General features: G+C 36.0%; 1 protein-coding gene across 2 annotated transcripts in view; it reads right to left on the bottom strand.

Annotated features, from left to right (window-relative positions):
* ULK4 (unc-51 like kinase 4) overlaps positions 1–15254 on the bottom strand; it is a 209244-nt gene that overhangs the window by 48923 nt on the left and 145067 nt on the right. For both annotated transcript variants that reach the window (XM_062496991.1, XM_062496998.1), the window contains exons 33-34: positions 13829–13927; positions 5678–5863 (exon numbers count right to left, since the gene is read on the bottom strand). In XM_062496991.1, coding sequence (XP_062352975.1) covers positions 5678–5863; positions 13829–13927 — 285 coding nt within the window. The remainder of the gene's footprint in view (positions 1–5677; positions 5864–13828; positions 13928–15254) is intronic.

Here is a 15254-nt window from a genome sequence, read left to right as displayed (position 1 = left end):
TATTAAGGCTAGAACACATTTGTTATCTTTATCTGGAAAAGACTTTTCAATCATATTTCTGCCTTTGACTTCTTCCTATTTAGATTGACTTCTGCAACAATCTGAACACCTTTAAATTGCTCTGATAAACTTTTCGGATGACTTTCTATCCACTGCCCTAAGCACAAACTTCAAAGTTCTGATTTCATTTTCTAAACCCTTAAAGAGTGATGAGCCCCTTAAAGACCTCGCTTTATTTACAGATGGGTCAGGAAAATATCATAAATCTGTAATTACATGGCAAAACCCTATGACAGGTGAGTGGCTGTCAGATATTGAAATTGTTCAAGGCTCACCACAGACTGTTGAATTGGCTGCAGTAGTAAGGGCATTCTCTAAATTTACAGAGCCCATTAATATTGTTATTGACTCAGCATATGTTGCAGGAATCGTGGAAAGAGCTGAAAATTTATTGTTGAAAGACATTGCCAATGAACAGTTATAGTCTTTACTTAAAAATTTGATCTTTCTTCTTTCCCAAAGACAGCAACCTTCCTTCATTATGCATATCCCTTCCCACACTACCCTTCCAGGACCATCGACACAAGGCAACAATCGAGCTGACACACTTGCCCTGATAATACAAGCAACATTACCTAACATATTTGAACAGGCAAAGCTTAGCCATGCATTTTTTCATCAAAATGCTCCAGCTTTACATAAATGTTAGATATCACCAAGGACCAAGCCAAAGCAATTGTAAACACATACCCTAGCTGCCAAAAACTTTCCTTACCCACTATTGGAGCAGGAGTCAACCCTAGGGGACTCCATAGTTTACAATTATGGCAAGCAGACATAACACACTACCCTTCATTTGGTCGCTTCAAATACATTAATCTTTCTACAGATACCTTTTCAGGTGCTATCTTTGCCTCCACTCACACCAAAGAAACAACTGCAGATGGTATTAAACATTTTCTTCAAGCATTCACAATCCTAGGTATCCCCCAAGAAATCAAAACCGATAATTGGCCAGCTTACACTTCACATAAAACTATTTTTCAATCAGTGGGGAGTCATCCACACCACCAGCATCCCTCACTCCCCCACAGGCCAATCAATAGTTGAAAGAGCCCATGGTTCCCTTAAAAGTCTTTTAGATGAACAAAAAGGAGGGGTAGAGATCTTACTGAACACGGAAAGGTTAAGTAAAGCGTTACATATCTTTAATTTTTTGAGTAATTAATTTATGGAACAGATTATTCATCGTTTTTCTAATACAACACAGGCTCAACTAAAAGAAAGACAACCAGTGTTAGTAAAAGACCCTGAAACAAATCAGATTTTAGGACCATTTGAATTAATAACTTGGGGGAAGGGATATGGTTGTGTCTCCACAGATAAAGGACCTCAGTGGATGCCAGCCAAAAACATCAAACCTCACCTACAGCCTTTAAAGGAAGACCCACCAGGAAGTTCCAGTATTCCAACTCCTAATAACGAGCCTGCAATTACTACTTCTCACGATTGACCATTTCACAGTTCCTCTCCACAAGTAATCGTTGGTACCACAACCCCCAGAAGACTCTTAATTATTGCACTTGCTCTCTTTAATGTCCTGCCCTTTGCCAGCAGCAAAAACAACCAACAGCCAACAGTCCAACAGCCAAAACAAAACATCTGGATTACTTTAGCTAATATAACACACCAAGAGACTTTATGTTTTTCTGTTGCTACCCCAAATAACCCCTTTTCAACATGCCTGGTAGGTCTGCCAATAGATGAGTGGCCGGTAAATAAAAAGGTCATCAGTCATATGCAAAGTAACGGTTCCTATAGTAAGCTAAAATACAATCCTGTAGATTTTTGGGACTTGCGGGCTCTCCATCTTCCACATGTGCCATTAGAGCCCCAAGAATTGGAACTATATGGCTCATTTAAAATGGATTATTGCATTACCTTTCATTATAGAAAGAGAGTTCAATTGGTAAGATCTAACAGTGGTAAGCCCTAGATTGTAAAAACAGATGAACCAGCATTGTAAGATGTTTCCCCCACCATCCAGGGTATAAAAATGAGAGCCTATGGTGCAATTATACCTCACAACATCCATCTAAATGAAGTGATACCCCTCTGCAGCTACCTCCAGGCACACTTCTTATCTGTGGGGACAAAGCATGGCCCGCCATTCCATCTCGCATTAAAGGCAAACCATGTAGCCCTGGTAGGCTTACTTTACTAACTCCCAATGCCACAACGCTAATTGGCAATGACAAAAATAGGAATAAAACGTTTTGCACATCAGTTCCAATCTGATGGTGACAGTAAATTAGAATTTTTGGAATACAGGACAAAAGATAATTGCCTCTGCTCTTGCACCATGGGTAGCTGCTGCACTAACAGTGACCCAGCTGGGAAGACTGGGATGCTGGTTAAGTAAACAAACACTACTTCTACTGCTCCAAGTGATCTTCTAACAGATGTTGACAGCATAAGACACGCAACATTACAAAACAGAGCTGCCATAGATTTTTTGCTGTTGGCACAAGGACACGGATGCCAAGACTTCAAAGGCATGTGCTGCATGAACTTTAGTCTATACACCAAAGTATTCAAGTCCTCAAGGACGGAGTCAAAAAGTTACAAATTAATGATGACACAGACTGGTTTGATGGACTCTTTAAAAGTTGGGGAATCAAGAGGTGGGTGTTGTCTATGAAGAAAACTGGGATACTTATCTTCATAATTATTGTTGTTATACTGTTAATTGTTCCTTGTCTGAGAATTTCTTCTGCTTCATGAAAAAAAAGTATTTTGATTTAGGTAATTTACTGGACTTATAAAAAGATGCACTATATCTTCACAGAAGATATCGAATCATGAGATAGTGATTACCATGACAAGTGGCAGGAGAGGTTTCCAGAATTAAAAAAGTGAGATATCACTCTTCTGATGCCATCAATCAGTTACAAAAATGCTCCTAAAAAGATGAAGTATATCTGAATAGTGGCATTGTCTAACCCAAGATGAAGCAAACAGAACTAGGGAGTTAGTGCAAAGGCTGAAGAAAAAACCCTCCAAATCCTGTGTCTTGATTCAATAATTTTATTCAGTTTCTGTATCAGTGGCAGTGAGAGAACATTCTTGTAAAAAAATGGGTTAACCTGTGCTTGACAGAGCCCAGAGCTCTGAAAGCTAAGAGGCAATTATAAAGAAAACAGAAAGAAAAAATCCTGCCTCTTTAAAGCTTTTAGATGACTTTTACTTACGCAGTTACAGGAGTTAGCTCAAAGCATATTTTCTCTCTTAATGATTCCTTTTTACAGTAAAATAAAGCTTTTAAAATGGTATGCTCATAGTGATTTCAGTATTAAGTCTGTACAGAGTCCGGCCTATACCTTTATTTCTGTTTAAGAAATGCATGCAACAAAAGTGTAAGAAAAAGTTAGTGAAGAAAGCGCTGCAAGAAGTTTATACTGCCCTGCAGTCAATTTGCTGGTTAAATTTGAGAATGATCAAAAATATCTGAACAAAACAAAACAACAAACTCAAATGTCCAACTTCTTTCAAAGAGAAAAACCACTGGAGATAAAACACAGTGGTTTAGTCATTAAGCTATAACAACATATAGATATCAGATTCCATTTCATCAAAGTAAGGTCATCTCGTACATCAACAAACCCTCTGATATGCCTTAATCTGAATACCCTGAAATCGATATACTTGCCTCCACTGGCTCAATGCAGTCATGTAAAACACTTGGATAATAAAAGTTAAGCAGTCACACTGCTATGCCCTCCGTATTTCCAGCAATACATGCTACAAAGGCATCTGTAGCATAACTACTTGGAGTTCTTTCTGTACATTCCTGTCTTGCATAACCAATACCTGTGCCTGTACCAGCAAAGTCAATGTAACCACAAATGGAAAAGTTGCTCTGTATAAGCACTGATTTGCAACAGTGAAAATTGTTTCATATACTGATCTCTCTATTAAAATATTGCTCAGATATTTTTAAAAAACACCACTGCTCTAGGTTTCAAAATTCAGCAGATGTGGGCTGAATTCTTCTTAAATAGATGTGAGTATATTTCAAAGACTTTTGTGATTACTACCATTTTGACAAGATAATAATCTCCTCTGAGCAGGACTTTTAGAGAAATAACATATGATTTATTAAATAATCTGTCAAATTATCTATAAACCCTGCTTTCAAAAGAAATCATATGATCTCATTACAATAATTGCAGAAAATCTATGCCAGATGTTATAAATAACAAGTACCAGGTATTCAAAGGAGATAACTGGAACTTAAAGTACAGGAACTTGCAAGGTTCAAAAGGTGACAGCATAGCTTTGTTCTCTTAAAACAGTCAGTAGAAATTTCCTCTTAAGTATCCTGCACACTAGGTCAACTTTTGAATTATAGGCTTCAAAATGGAGAGAAATAAACAAGTATGTCTGTTGCTATGCTAAAATGAAATAGTCTAGGTATGTATATTGCAACTTCATTTCTCTTTCCTTCCTTTACACTTTTTACTCATATTGCTTTTGGAGAAAAGCAAAAGCCCGTTCTATGTATCACAACAATTGTTCAGAAAGAGAAGCAGAGGTACAAGCTAAAATGAACAGGAAGCATCTTTAGAATTTTAAACATCATATCAATGTCAATTTTATATATTCATGCTTCTTTCAGGATAAGACAGGGCTGGGCAAAACAAGGAAGAAGGGTATGGTGTTTACTTTCCTGTGATGTAAGTACAGTAGACAGGGGAAAGACAACAAGATCTCTGAAAATTCTGTGAGGGAGTTGCTTCCTTTTAACTCCTGCTGCCATGGATTATGGTCTTACTCTAGTAGTCAGCACTGCACTTGCAAAACTGAAGGATCTCCCGCCTCTTACACTGGGGCAGTTACCCTCTTTTAACTCAAAGCTCCTGCTTTTGGAGAGTAAAGGATGAAGTACTCAAACAATGCAAGGTTGTTGACAATGCAGGCAAAGCTTCTTATTAAGACACTTCAAGATAAAAGCTGATAGCATCACCTGAGAGAATGCTACAGATACCAAAAGATTTCCTTCTTAAGGTACCTGAAAGACATAAGCTGCTATGATTCCACTGTGTTGAAGCAGGACAGAAGTGAGTCTCCTACGTGTCAATAACATCTCCAGCATAAGCCCCTGCATGATTCCCACTGCCTAGCTCCCTACATTACAGCCACTCCAGAACAAGTGGTGCCTATAGCTCTGTGAGAATGAGGACTCAACAGCCCACGCATAAACCTATTCCAAGTATAAAAGAGCCTTTTATTCACTGTGAAATAAACCACAGTGTCTGAACAGATATTTAATGCTACAAGGTTAGTTCTTTCAGAAGGCATTCAGAAAATGGTTTCAATACCTTATAGAGCTGAATTACTAAACAAATATAAAAATAGCATGAGTTATTTTAAACAGCTGAATGGTTAGCTGAAAAAGGAGAACTCCTACAATCATTTTTATAAGAGAGTTTAAGCATAGAAAGCTACCTTCTCCAGAAAAGTGAAATTTAAAGACATGATATTCAGCTTAGCATATTTCATTTAAAATTATTTTAAAATATTTTTCCTTAATGAGGCAAAAAAAAACAGCCCAAAAAATTATCAAATTGTATAAAAGAAACACGCAGACTTTGAAAAAGTTTAGATGTCAACTCACCAGTCTCTTTACAATTTTCAACAAAAGCTTGAGTTCTTGTGGATCTTCTTTGGTCTTCAGTACTTCAGCAAAGCTGTGCATGTTTTCTGGAGACATACTCTCCTGATTGTTCCCTCCATACAGCTGTACCAGCAATAATAAGCACTGTGAGGCACTCAAAAATATTTCAGTATCTTCATTGGGAAGCTAAAAATGAATGAAAAATAAACAGACAAAAATCAAATTCCAGTTTCAGAAAGCTGCATTTCACTGGGTATTTGGAAGAGTACTAGCATTTGCATTGTGACTGGAAAAAATAATTTCTAGATGATTGACTCAAAATTCCACCAAAATAAGCTTAAGAAAGTGATGAAAATATAATTAAAATGTGTCCTCTCTTAAGCAGCAGTAGAACAATATCTGCACTCTGATTCTGTCAAGTGCTCTATCTAGAGTAACATCATACCATCACCAGAAATGTTGCTCCCAACCATGTTATTTTATTCGACTTTAAACAGAAGCAGTAGTAGGAGAAAGTGTCATTATAGCCATGATATCTAATCATCTACATCATGCACACCATAGAATTTCATTTAATTATTACTAAATCAAGCCTCTTGAGGTAGAGCACAGGCTACCTAGTTATTTAATGGATTTTAAGTAGCCACATTAGGAGGTACATTTTGAAGATTTTAAATATATTTTTGAATTCTAACTTTTCTGCACTCATTTGAAGATCAGATACTGCAGCAGGTCCTAGCAAAAGGATGGAAAATTCTTTCCTGAAAAGTAAAATTAGTGAGAAGATTAAGGGACATGACTAGTGTTCATCTTTAAACAAGCTTCTGATAATATGACACCATGATCAAAATGATTTCTTTATTTCCTGAAAGTAAAATCTAGAAGTAACAAGTAGAGATATTATATTAGGCCTGTATTTGACACTGACACTGACATTTTGGAATGACAACAGGAATGATATGCTTAGTGTCAGCACAGAGAGTTCATAAATGCTAGTGAAAAAAATCATAGAGGTTTCTTGGGAACAGGCAAGAGTACGACAGATTGGAAAATGTAATGCCAAGAACTGAAGGAATTCAGTGTCTACTGCATATCAGAGGCAGGGTTAAAATAGACTTGATCATATCCTCTCAGTCATATGTAGGAAAAAGCAGGCTGAGGATAGATTAATTCCTTTGCCTGAAAAAGGACTGATAAGAGATTATATCTTCAAACTTTAGACAAAACAATATAGATTAAAAGAAAGATAATACTTTGATTTCCTTTGTTTTTCTTTCTCTCTTTAATAAGAATGATTAACTGCTGAAACAACTTTCTTAGAACTGAGTCAGATTCTCTATAAAAGGCAACTCAAAGATCATAAAATCATTTATTTCTAAAAATTAAAAAAAACATTTACTGTAATAAGGAATTAATTTAGGAAAGTCCTGTCTATATATAACCCTCAACTAAATCATTGCGATAGTTTTTTTCTCACCTTATAGTCTTTGACCTGAACAAAATGTCAGTGGTAGTCTTAACCAATTAGGTATAGAAGTGTAAAAACACCTCATCATGCCCATTCATTTTTCTAATTCCGAAAGTATTATTTACGCCAAAGAAGCCAGATTAAAGTACAAAAAGCAAAAAAATTACCCTTACAATCAATTAAAGGAAAAAAATTATATAATTTGTTCAAACATGCCAAATCATTTCAATAATGATTACTTATTTAATGTGCAGTATGAAATTCCTAAACTTTGTCATTTTGAGGAAAACCCATAGTTACTTCAAAGCAATCTGAACACATCATCAAATGTAACATCTCTCAAATATTCAAGCAGCAATTCCCAAGGGATCTGCATGCAAATACAATCCTGTTTTCTGCTAGCTTCATAGAGTTGCTGTTTAATACAGACTGAACTGAGATGTAATCTCTGAATATATAGCCCCAAGACATATCACATTTTATTTGACCTAAAACTAAGCAAGTGACAGGACCCAACAGCTATTTCTTCCTCAGTTTTGCTGTATTTTTTTTTCTTCATTCCAATCTAAATGCCACTTGATTGATTATTTCCTTTCCATCATCCAGACTTCTCTAATAACATCATCAACGCAATTAGCAAGGCTAAAAAGCAGGAAAGACTACAAATAGTAACAAGTCTTATAGCTCCATTTATATATTTAATCCTTAACAAACTGAAAAAAAAAAATCTGCTGATTTCACTTGGGGCTTTGAGACAACTTATATTTCCTTCATTGAAAAAAAAATGCAATTAGGGAAGGACAACTACTTTAATGTATGTCTCTCACACCTTCTAAAAGCAGCATTCCAAGTTAGTTACTACATCAGTGTAGGCAGCTATATCAACCAACCCTTGAAGAAAATCACAAGAATTATTTTCAATTTTCAAATCTTTGCTGGCTAAACAAATATAAAAAATGAAAAATCAATGACAATTTTGGTCAGATATATCCTTGCCTGGGTATTGCAGTAGAGACTAATTCCCTGGGCTCCACAGGCACAAAAATCTCATGTTTGGTCTGTATCACAACAGCTACACTTGGAAGTGAGACTGGTCCCAAGGTTTTTTTCCAAGATATTCACTAAATATCAGAGGAGTGGAAAGGTGTCAGTCTCCATAGGGGACTGATCCTACAACAAACATCCGTGAAGAAATCCATAAAGCACCACAAACCTCAGTGGTTCTTCCCAACACCATGACTGTCATGGAAGTAAATAAGCAAGTCCAGCTGGTTAGCTTTATTCCCAAGGGAGGCTGATTGCAGCAGGAACATCCAGTTAGTGAGGCAGTGGTACACTTAGCGCTAGGTGTGGAGGAGCTGTGCTTGGGCCAATGGCCTTGCTTGGACCTTGATTCTCTCCTCCTGGCATGCTTAACCTTTTAGCATTGTTGCTGTTCTTTGTTCCCCAACAAGAGAAAGAAAAACCCTTTCAATCCAGTGAAAGGGAACTTTCCATCCAACCTGTCTTGGCATCATATAGTCTTGCTCTTCACAGGCTTGCAGTGACCATGTTCCAAGTATCACTCCCCAATTCTCAACACCTGCCAGTTATGACATCACATTACTCAATCACCAGTGCCAATGGAGTCTTTCATCTCCTGTTGTACTTCAGGCTCTTCAGCTCCTCTGCTTCCCCAGACTCCTTTGAGCTTTGGTGCTAACTAGACTTTGGGGAGCAAGTTGCTGTTGCCCTGGGAAAATTCAGGGCAAAAGAGTAGCAGGACAGGTCTCGTATGAAGAGAAAAACAAGTTTGGAATAGGAAAGGCCATATTTACTCTGGAGGGAATGAGAATCATTGGCCTACAGTCTAAGTTATCAATAATTAAGGTGGAAGAGGAACTCTAAGCAATGTTCCTAGTGAATCATGTCCACATCAGCAATTTTTCAGTAACTGTCATCATTTTGCTGTTTCACTTCTTACAAGCAGTGATTTAGATGTCAAAAGTTGTAAGCTGGTAACCTGAAATTTAGCACTGGCTGCCAGTCAGTGTTAGTACTAGTTACAAAGAGTAGGGGATCTGAAGAACATTAGCCAGATAAGAAACCATCAATGGCTGAAGATAGAAAAACCATCTGTAAATATAGAAAACCAAGTATGAAAATTCAGCTTTCAAGTATATCTCATGTTTAACAAGAACAGGAAAAACATATTCATGTTGTTTAACAATGAATATAGATGGATGGTTCATCTCTTAATTAGATGGAACAGCATTCAGATTATTTTTCTAATCAGAACAATTCAATTTGGTATGAAGTACAGTTGCTTGAAATGCATGTATAGTTTTTGTTCTTTCAGGAGAGTAGAAACTCATGAAGAAACTGATTCTAACCCTTAAAAAGAGTATCTGCCCCTTAATATCTCAAAATTACATGAAGCTTCCTTTTCCCTTTCTTTTTCCTACCAGTCTTAGAAAGGATTATGGATTCAGCCCTTCAGCAAGATAGAAAAGTTAGCAGTACATCTCCTTGTAGCTGTTGATATTCTTGTCTAGTGTACAGCTTGAAGACAATCCAGCACACTAAAATAAAATTACTGAAAAGCTAAGGCCATAAATTCTGCCATTCTCTCACCAAAAACTGTAGATTTATTTTTCACTTATTTTAAAATAATACCTCATTACAAGACTTCTGTGCAATGAAAGCAATGTATAACTCTTTGCTTAATTTTTTGGCCATGTAAATAAGCTTATAACACAAAATACTATTCTCTTTTGCTTTCTAGATGGAACCTGCTCTGTGTGTTTTAGAGTTAATGTGGTGAAGAGTAGGAAGATTTTTGTTGTTGCACACCAATATTTCTGTGATCTGTTCTCAAAGATTCCATCATTTTAAACTGAGTTGCAGTGTGCTCATGAATTGCAAACCACTGCAAGAAAGGTGTTATCATTTGAGCTGAAGTGGCAGTTTTCACACCGTTGGAATTGATAGAGCATCTAATTTTAGACCTACAATGAAACTGCCTGGATTATCTGGAGGGGACATTCTTTGGTGCATTAATGAGGTTATACACACAGAGAGTTTATTATGGTAAGAGATAGATATTCATTAGATCACTAATGTGATTACAGAATGTGCTGTAAAGAAAGCACCATGGGGATCTATAGGGAAGATGATTTTGCAAACATTGTACAAAATGTAAAAGCAAAACATCACCATTAATGTGCTAGTATTACTATGCTATTCTTAGTAAATATGCACAGTTTTAAATTTTAAAAAAATATTGTATTTTTACTTAGGGCCATTCTACTAATTAAGAGAAAAATACATATATATTCACTTCATTTTAATCTAGGCTAATTGTTGAGAAACTAAATCCCCATTCTGAAATTCTGTGCATGTAACAATGTTTTCTTCTTTCCTCTGGTGTATTTTTTTTGGAGATTTTGGTTTTTAGGATAGCTCTATATAAGAGAATACTTCAAATATAGGATATAAACATATGTCTCTCCACTCTGACCACAGAACAGTCTGTATTCCTAGAGAAAGAAATGTGAAATAAAACTCTACACTTATCATCTTTTGCAGTCATTTTCATTATTCATCAGCAAATAACTTCGTGTACTCTGAAAATGAAATCTGGGCACAGCCTTAGAGCCAGGGTAACATGGAGACAAAATAATGCCTAGAAAAGACCATCTCATTCATCTGTGTGCACTGAGGCTTGATATTTGTCCTCTTCACATTTGGACATGACTAACTGGACTTTCAACAGTTACGTAAGGATAATAAAGTGCAAATTTTCTCGGTGATACTATAATGATGAAGCCTCCCACCAGAAGTCAAGAAAAGTTCTCTCTCGGCAGTCTAGTAGGCTCCAGAAACTACTGGAAGGTCTACCTAGGAACTGAATCTAGGCCCTAGAGAAAACAAAATTCCTTTTTATAGGTACTGGCATGGTTTTTGAAATTTTGTGAAAATCCACACTGAAGTGATTTCAAAAGTAATTTTTTTTTCAGTATAATGGATACATCAAAAATAAGATGTTTTGTATGTTCTACAATTGCTGTAGGATTCAGAATAATATTCAAATGATGTTTATGTTAAGCAAAGAAACATTACCCAACAAAGGTAAATGTAATTAACTTTTTAACATAAAACTGCCTAGGAGAAGACTAAATGCTCAACTTTTTTCATCTTATTGATCAATTATGGTCATATTGATCTTGGGATTAAATACTGAATTCTCCATATTTGCTATGTTTCCTGCATGACAGAGTTTGTAATTATTTCTCCTTTTGCACTCTTAAATCTCTGAAGTTTCATTTAAATGCAATCTAGGTTTCTGAAACTTGCCTTCAGAAACTTGCCTTCTATGCCTTCAGTGACACACTAAAGCACAACTTCAGAAGGGAAAAATTGATTCAAAGTTTTTGACATTTTGAAGTTTAACTCTGATTTATTTGAGGCATTATTGAGAGAAAAACATGTAGAACTTGAGCAAAATAAAAAAACAAGTAAATGAGACATAGAATAATAATCTACTTGAGGGATATATGCTTCAGTGAGGGAAAACAATTACTCAGTGTGACTAGGAAACTGAGAAACTAGAAACCAGGAAATATTGTGACTAGGAAACTATCTAAGTGATTATAAGAACCTATAAATATACTAAGATAGGCAGAAATAGCAAAGCAGAGAAAATAATTTTAACTCAATACTTTAAAGTAATGATTAGCTCAAAATTTAGACCTTCATTATCTCCAGAAAAGAAAGTTCACAAAGAACTGAATGCCTCAAAACAGCAATACGGGGTTATGCAGCCACACAGCCCAATGAATACAGAGAACCACCACTGTTTTAATTTAGGTAGGCCTGAGGCATTTTGAAGGGTAGGGAGCACATACATCTTGAGACATGCTCTAGACTTCACAAAGAATCTATTTCTATTTAAAGAGATTAGAGCATAAATAATTTTAAACACGTGGTTCCTAATGCTAAAATGATTATACCATTGCTCAAACTCTTCCAAGCTTAACAGGAAATGTTTAATAGAGCAGCAGGAAAAAATGTTTGAAAAATCAAATTTAACAAACCTAGTTGAAATAACCTTCACAGATCGAAACAAGAGAAAATCCCTCACTCACCAAATCTTTACAAAACTGAAAACAAAACAAAACAATATATATGTATGTATGTATGTATCTATCTATTTAAAGAAGTGGCACTGGTGATCTTTATCTTTTACCTGTATGTTAAAATCAGAAGATTTAGAATAAGTATTTTAAACAAACTGGAATCTGCAGAAGAATAGAACAAAGCAAAACCTACTGGTAATTTACAGCCATGCTTCTGAAATACAACGGCAAGTCATAATCTAATCAGTACATGCTAACTATACAATTATCCTATCCTTTAATTAAAAACTTGTAAAAGACTTCCAGATGGTATAGGCTAAGTTAAAGCTTGGCCTCTGATTTTCTGTTCTTTAAAAAGTTAATGTAAAAGTTTAAATTTATGACTAGCTTCATTTTAAAGCAACATTTGCATCTCTTCATGTCATACTATTTATCATATATAGTGATTTTTTAAAATCAATAAAAAGTAAATTAAAGGAATTTTAAAGATGAAATATTAAATAGCTGAAATTCAGTCACTTTGTTTTAGAACAGTCATAGAACATTTCCAAAAAGCCTTTGTCAATAGTTGCTTTAAACAAATCCATCAAAGGAGGACTTAGCACCAAGTATAATGCCAAAAATTAATAAAAGAGGAATCACACTTCCCTAAAATAGATGACAGACTGTGCTAAAGATAGTAGAAGGATCACAGTGCTGGTATCACAAAAAGACTGAAATCCTCTACTTAAATGAAAAAAATAAAAGGGTCTGGAAGAGAACACAGTGAATCTGAAACACCCCTAACTGAAATAACCCAGAAAGAATACTGTGATACACTGAAGTTCTTACACACCATTTTAATGCCTTTATGTGGACTAAAAGGCTGATGCAGTCTCTAAAAGCACTGTCCAGCTCAAGAAACATTGCTCTACTACAAACCATTACACACAGAGTAAATATAGATCTCTGTATGACAGAGGTTGAGCTGACGTGAAGCAGCAGTCTGTGGAGATTTCAATGCAGTGCTGTGACATTTAGTAAACCCTGGAAAGGACTGCCTTTAAACAGACACACTTAAAAAATATTTACAGATCACCACGGACCACTCCCACTCATAAATCCCTCAGGATTATGTTGAAATAAAGCAAACCCCTTGAGAAAACTTAGAAGGCTCAAACCCCAGAAAACAATATTAAAATGCATCACTCACTACGAACTAATTTTGCATTTGCTGACTTTTCTAAAGGAAGCAGTACTATCAGTTTCAAATTTTGAACGCCATCCTTTTCTTATGCAGGCAGTGGTGACTAGTTCATTCCGAAGGATAAACGTTGGCTCTACCTATTGAGAACCTGCAATCTGCCCCTCTTCCCACTTCAATGCTCTGGACAAAGAGACTTACTCTGACTTCCCTGGTAACCTGAAAGTCACTGTGACCTGTAACTTCTTACACAGTGTTAGACTATAAGGTTGGAACTTATGAACAATTAAAAACTAGTAAACAGAGCTGTAATATGTTGATTTCAGTTGCATAATTCCAACTTCAGCAACATTCTATAAGGTTACAAGCAAGCAAACTCTTACCAGTTGAATAAGCTGGCTTATCAGGTCTGTCAGGGGTTTATTGATAAGCAGAAGGTCTTCGGCAGCCTGCGTGTCCCCTCCTGCACCAGATTTCTGTGCCTTAACAAGGGAGAAAAGAAATCAAAAGCAACCTTGTTGATTGCTCTGTTATGAGGGACAAATTAGGTCCATTAAGTGATCGAAGTGTGAATGGAAGTTGAAGGAGACTTATGCACTCTTTTCATGTTTAGTATTCCTGAGGTTCCAATGAGCAGTTATGCTCCCTCTGTGACAATAAGCACAAAGCAAAGGGACCCATGCTGTTATGCCATTCTGTACTGGCTGAATACATCAACCTGACATTTCTTCAGCAGAATGTAATAAAATATATGTGCAAAAGATGCCTCAAACCAAGATAATCAAGGTGACTGAAAATTTAGGATTCTCTGTATCCTGAAATATTAATATATTATAGTTTAAATTATTTCTGAAATAGGAATAATAAAGTTTTTAATAAGATAGTTACTACTTGTAATTCTGGCCACTGTCATCCCCCCATCATCAAGAGATACTACTATCCTAGGCAGTGCTATTTATGACCAATCCCTGCCCTAGGGCACCTGAAAGGTCAGCTTGCAGGATTTTTCATTTTATGTCATTACCTTGCACCAGCTTTGGACCATGACCCTATACAGTCAATCTGTTAGAGGGAAAAAAGTAAACATTTTGTCTAAAGAACACATTTAAAAATAATTTATATTGTGTTTCATTTATAGCTCAATCCTAAAAATCACTGCCCAAGTGTAATATGTGGAGGTTTTCATTTGGTTAAGTGAACAGAGGAGCAAGTTCCCTGAGACAGGTGCCACTACTGCTCAAACTCCACTGTTGATACTTATGAGCTGAAAGGAGAATGCCTTTCTTCTGGTAAGAATTTCTAAATATAAGAGAACTGAAGAGTTTTTTCTTCAGGCAGTAAGTCACATTGGTAACTCCGTCTTTGAGACTCACCACAATGACCTGGAATGCTGAAGTTCAAGAAGGACAAAAAGTGCAGAGAAGACAAAAATTGGAATGTTTATATTAATGAAGAAAGGGAAGTAAGCCACCTTCACTTCAGCAAAATTTAAAACAGCTTTTTCTTGTTAGTACACGAATGAGAAGACAGACACCATCCACCAGGAATCTTTGATTCCTGATTTTTACTTTCTTAAACTTTTATATATTATGTCTTTGGAAAGAGAATAAATAATAGCACTAAAGAAATTATATACACTATACCACTGTTAAAGCAACATTAAGTTGGAGAATCGTATAATCACAGAATGTTAGGGGTTGGAAAGGACCTTAAAGATCATCTAGTCACACCCACACTGTTCCCCAGGTTTGCTCATGGTTGCATGGTTGTATCCAACCTAGCTTTGAACACTGCCAGAGCTGGGACATC

This window comes from Cinclus cinclus, chromosome 1 (genome assembly GCF_963662255.1).
Source record: "Cinclus cinclus chromosome 1, bCinCin1.1, whole genome shotgun sequence".
In the NCBI taxonomy this organism is placed as follows: Eukaryota; Metazoa; Chordata; class Aves; order Passeriformes; family Cinclidae; genus Cinclus; species Cinclus cinclus.
This window is presented reverse-complemented; position numbering and strand designations above follow the sequence as displayed.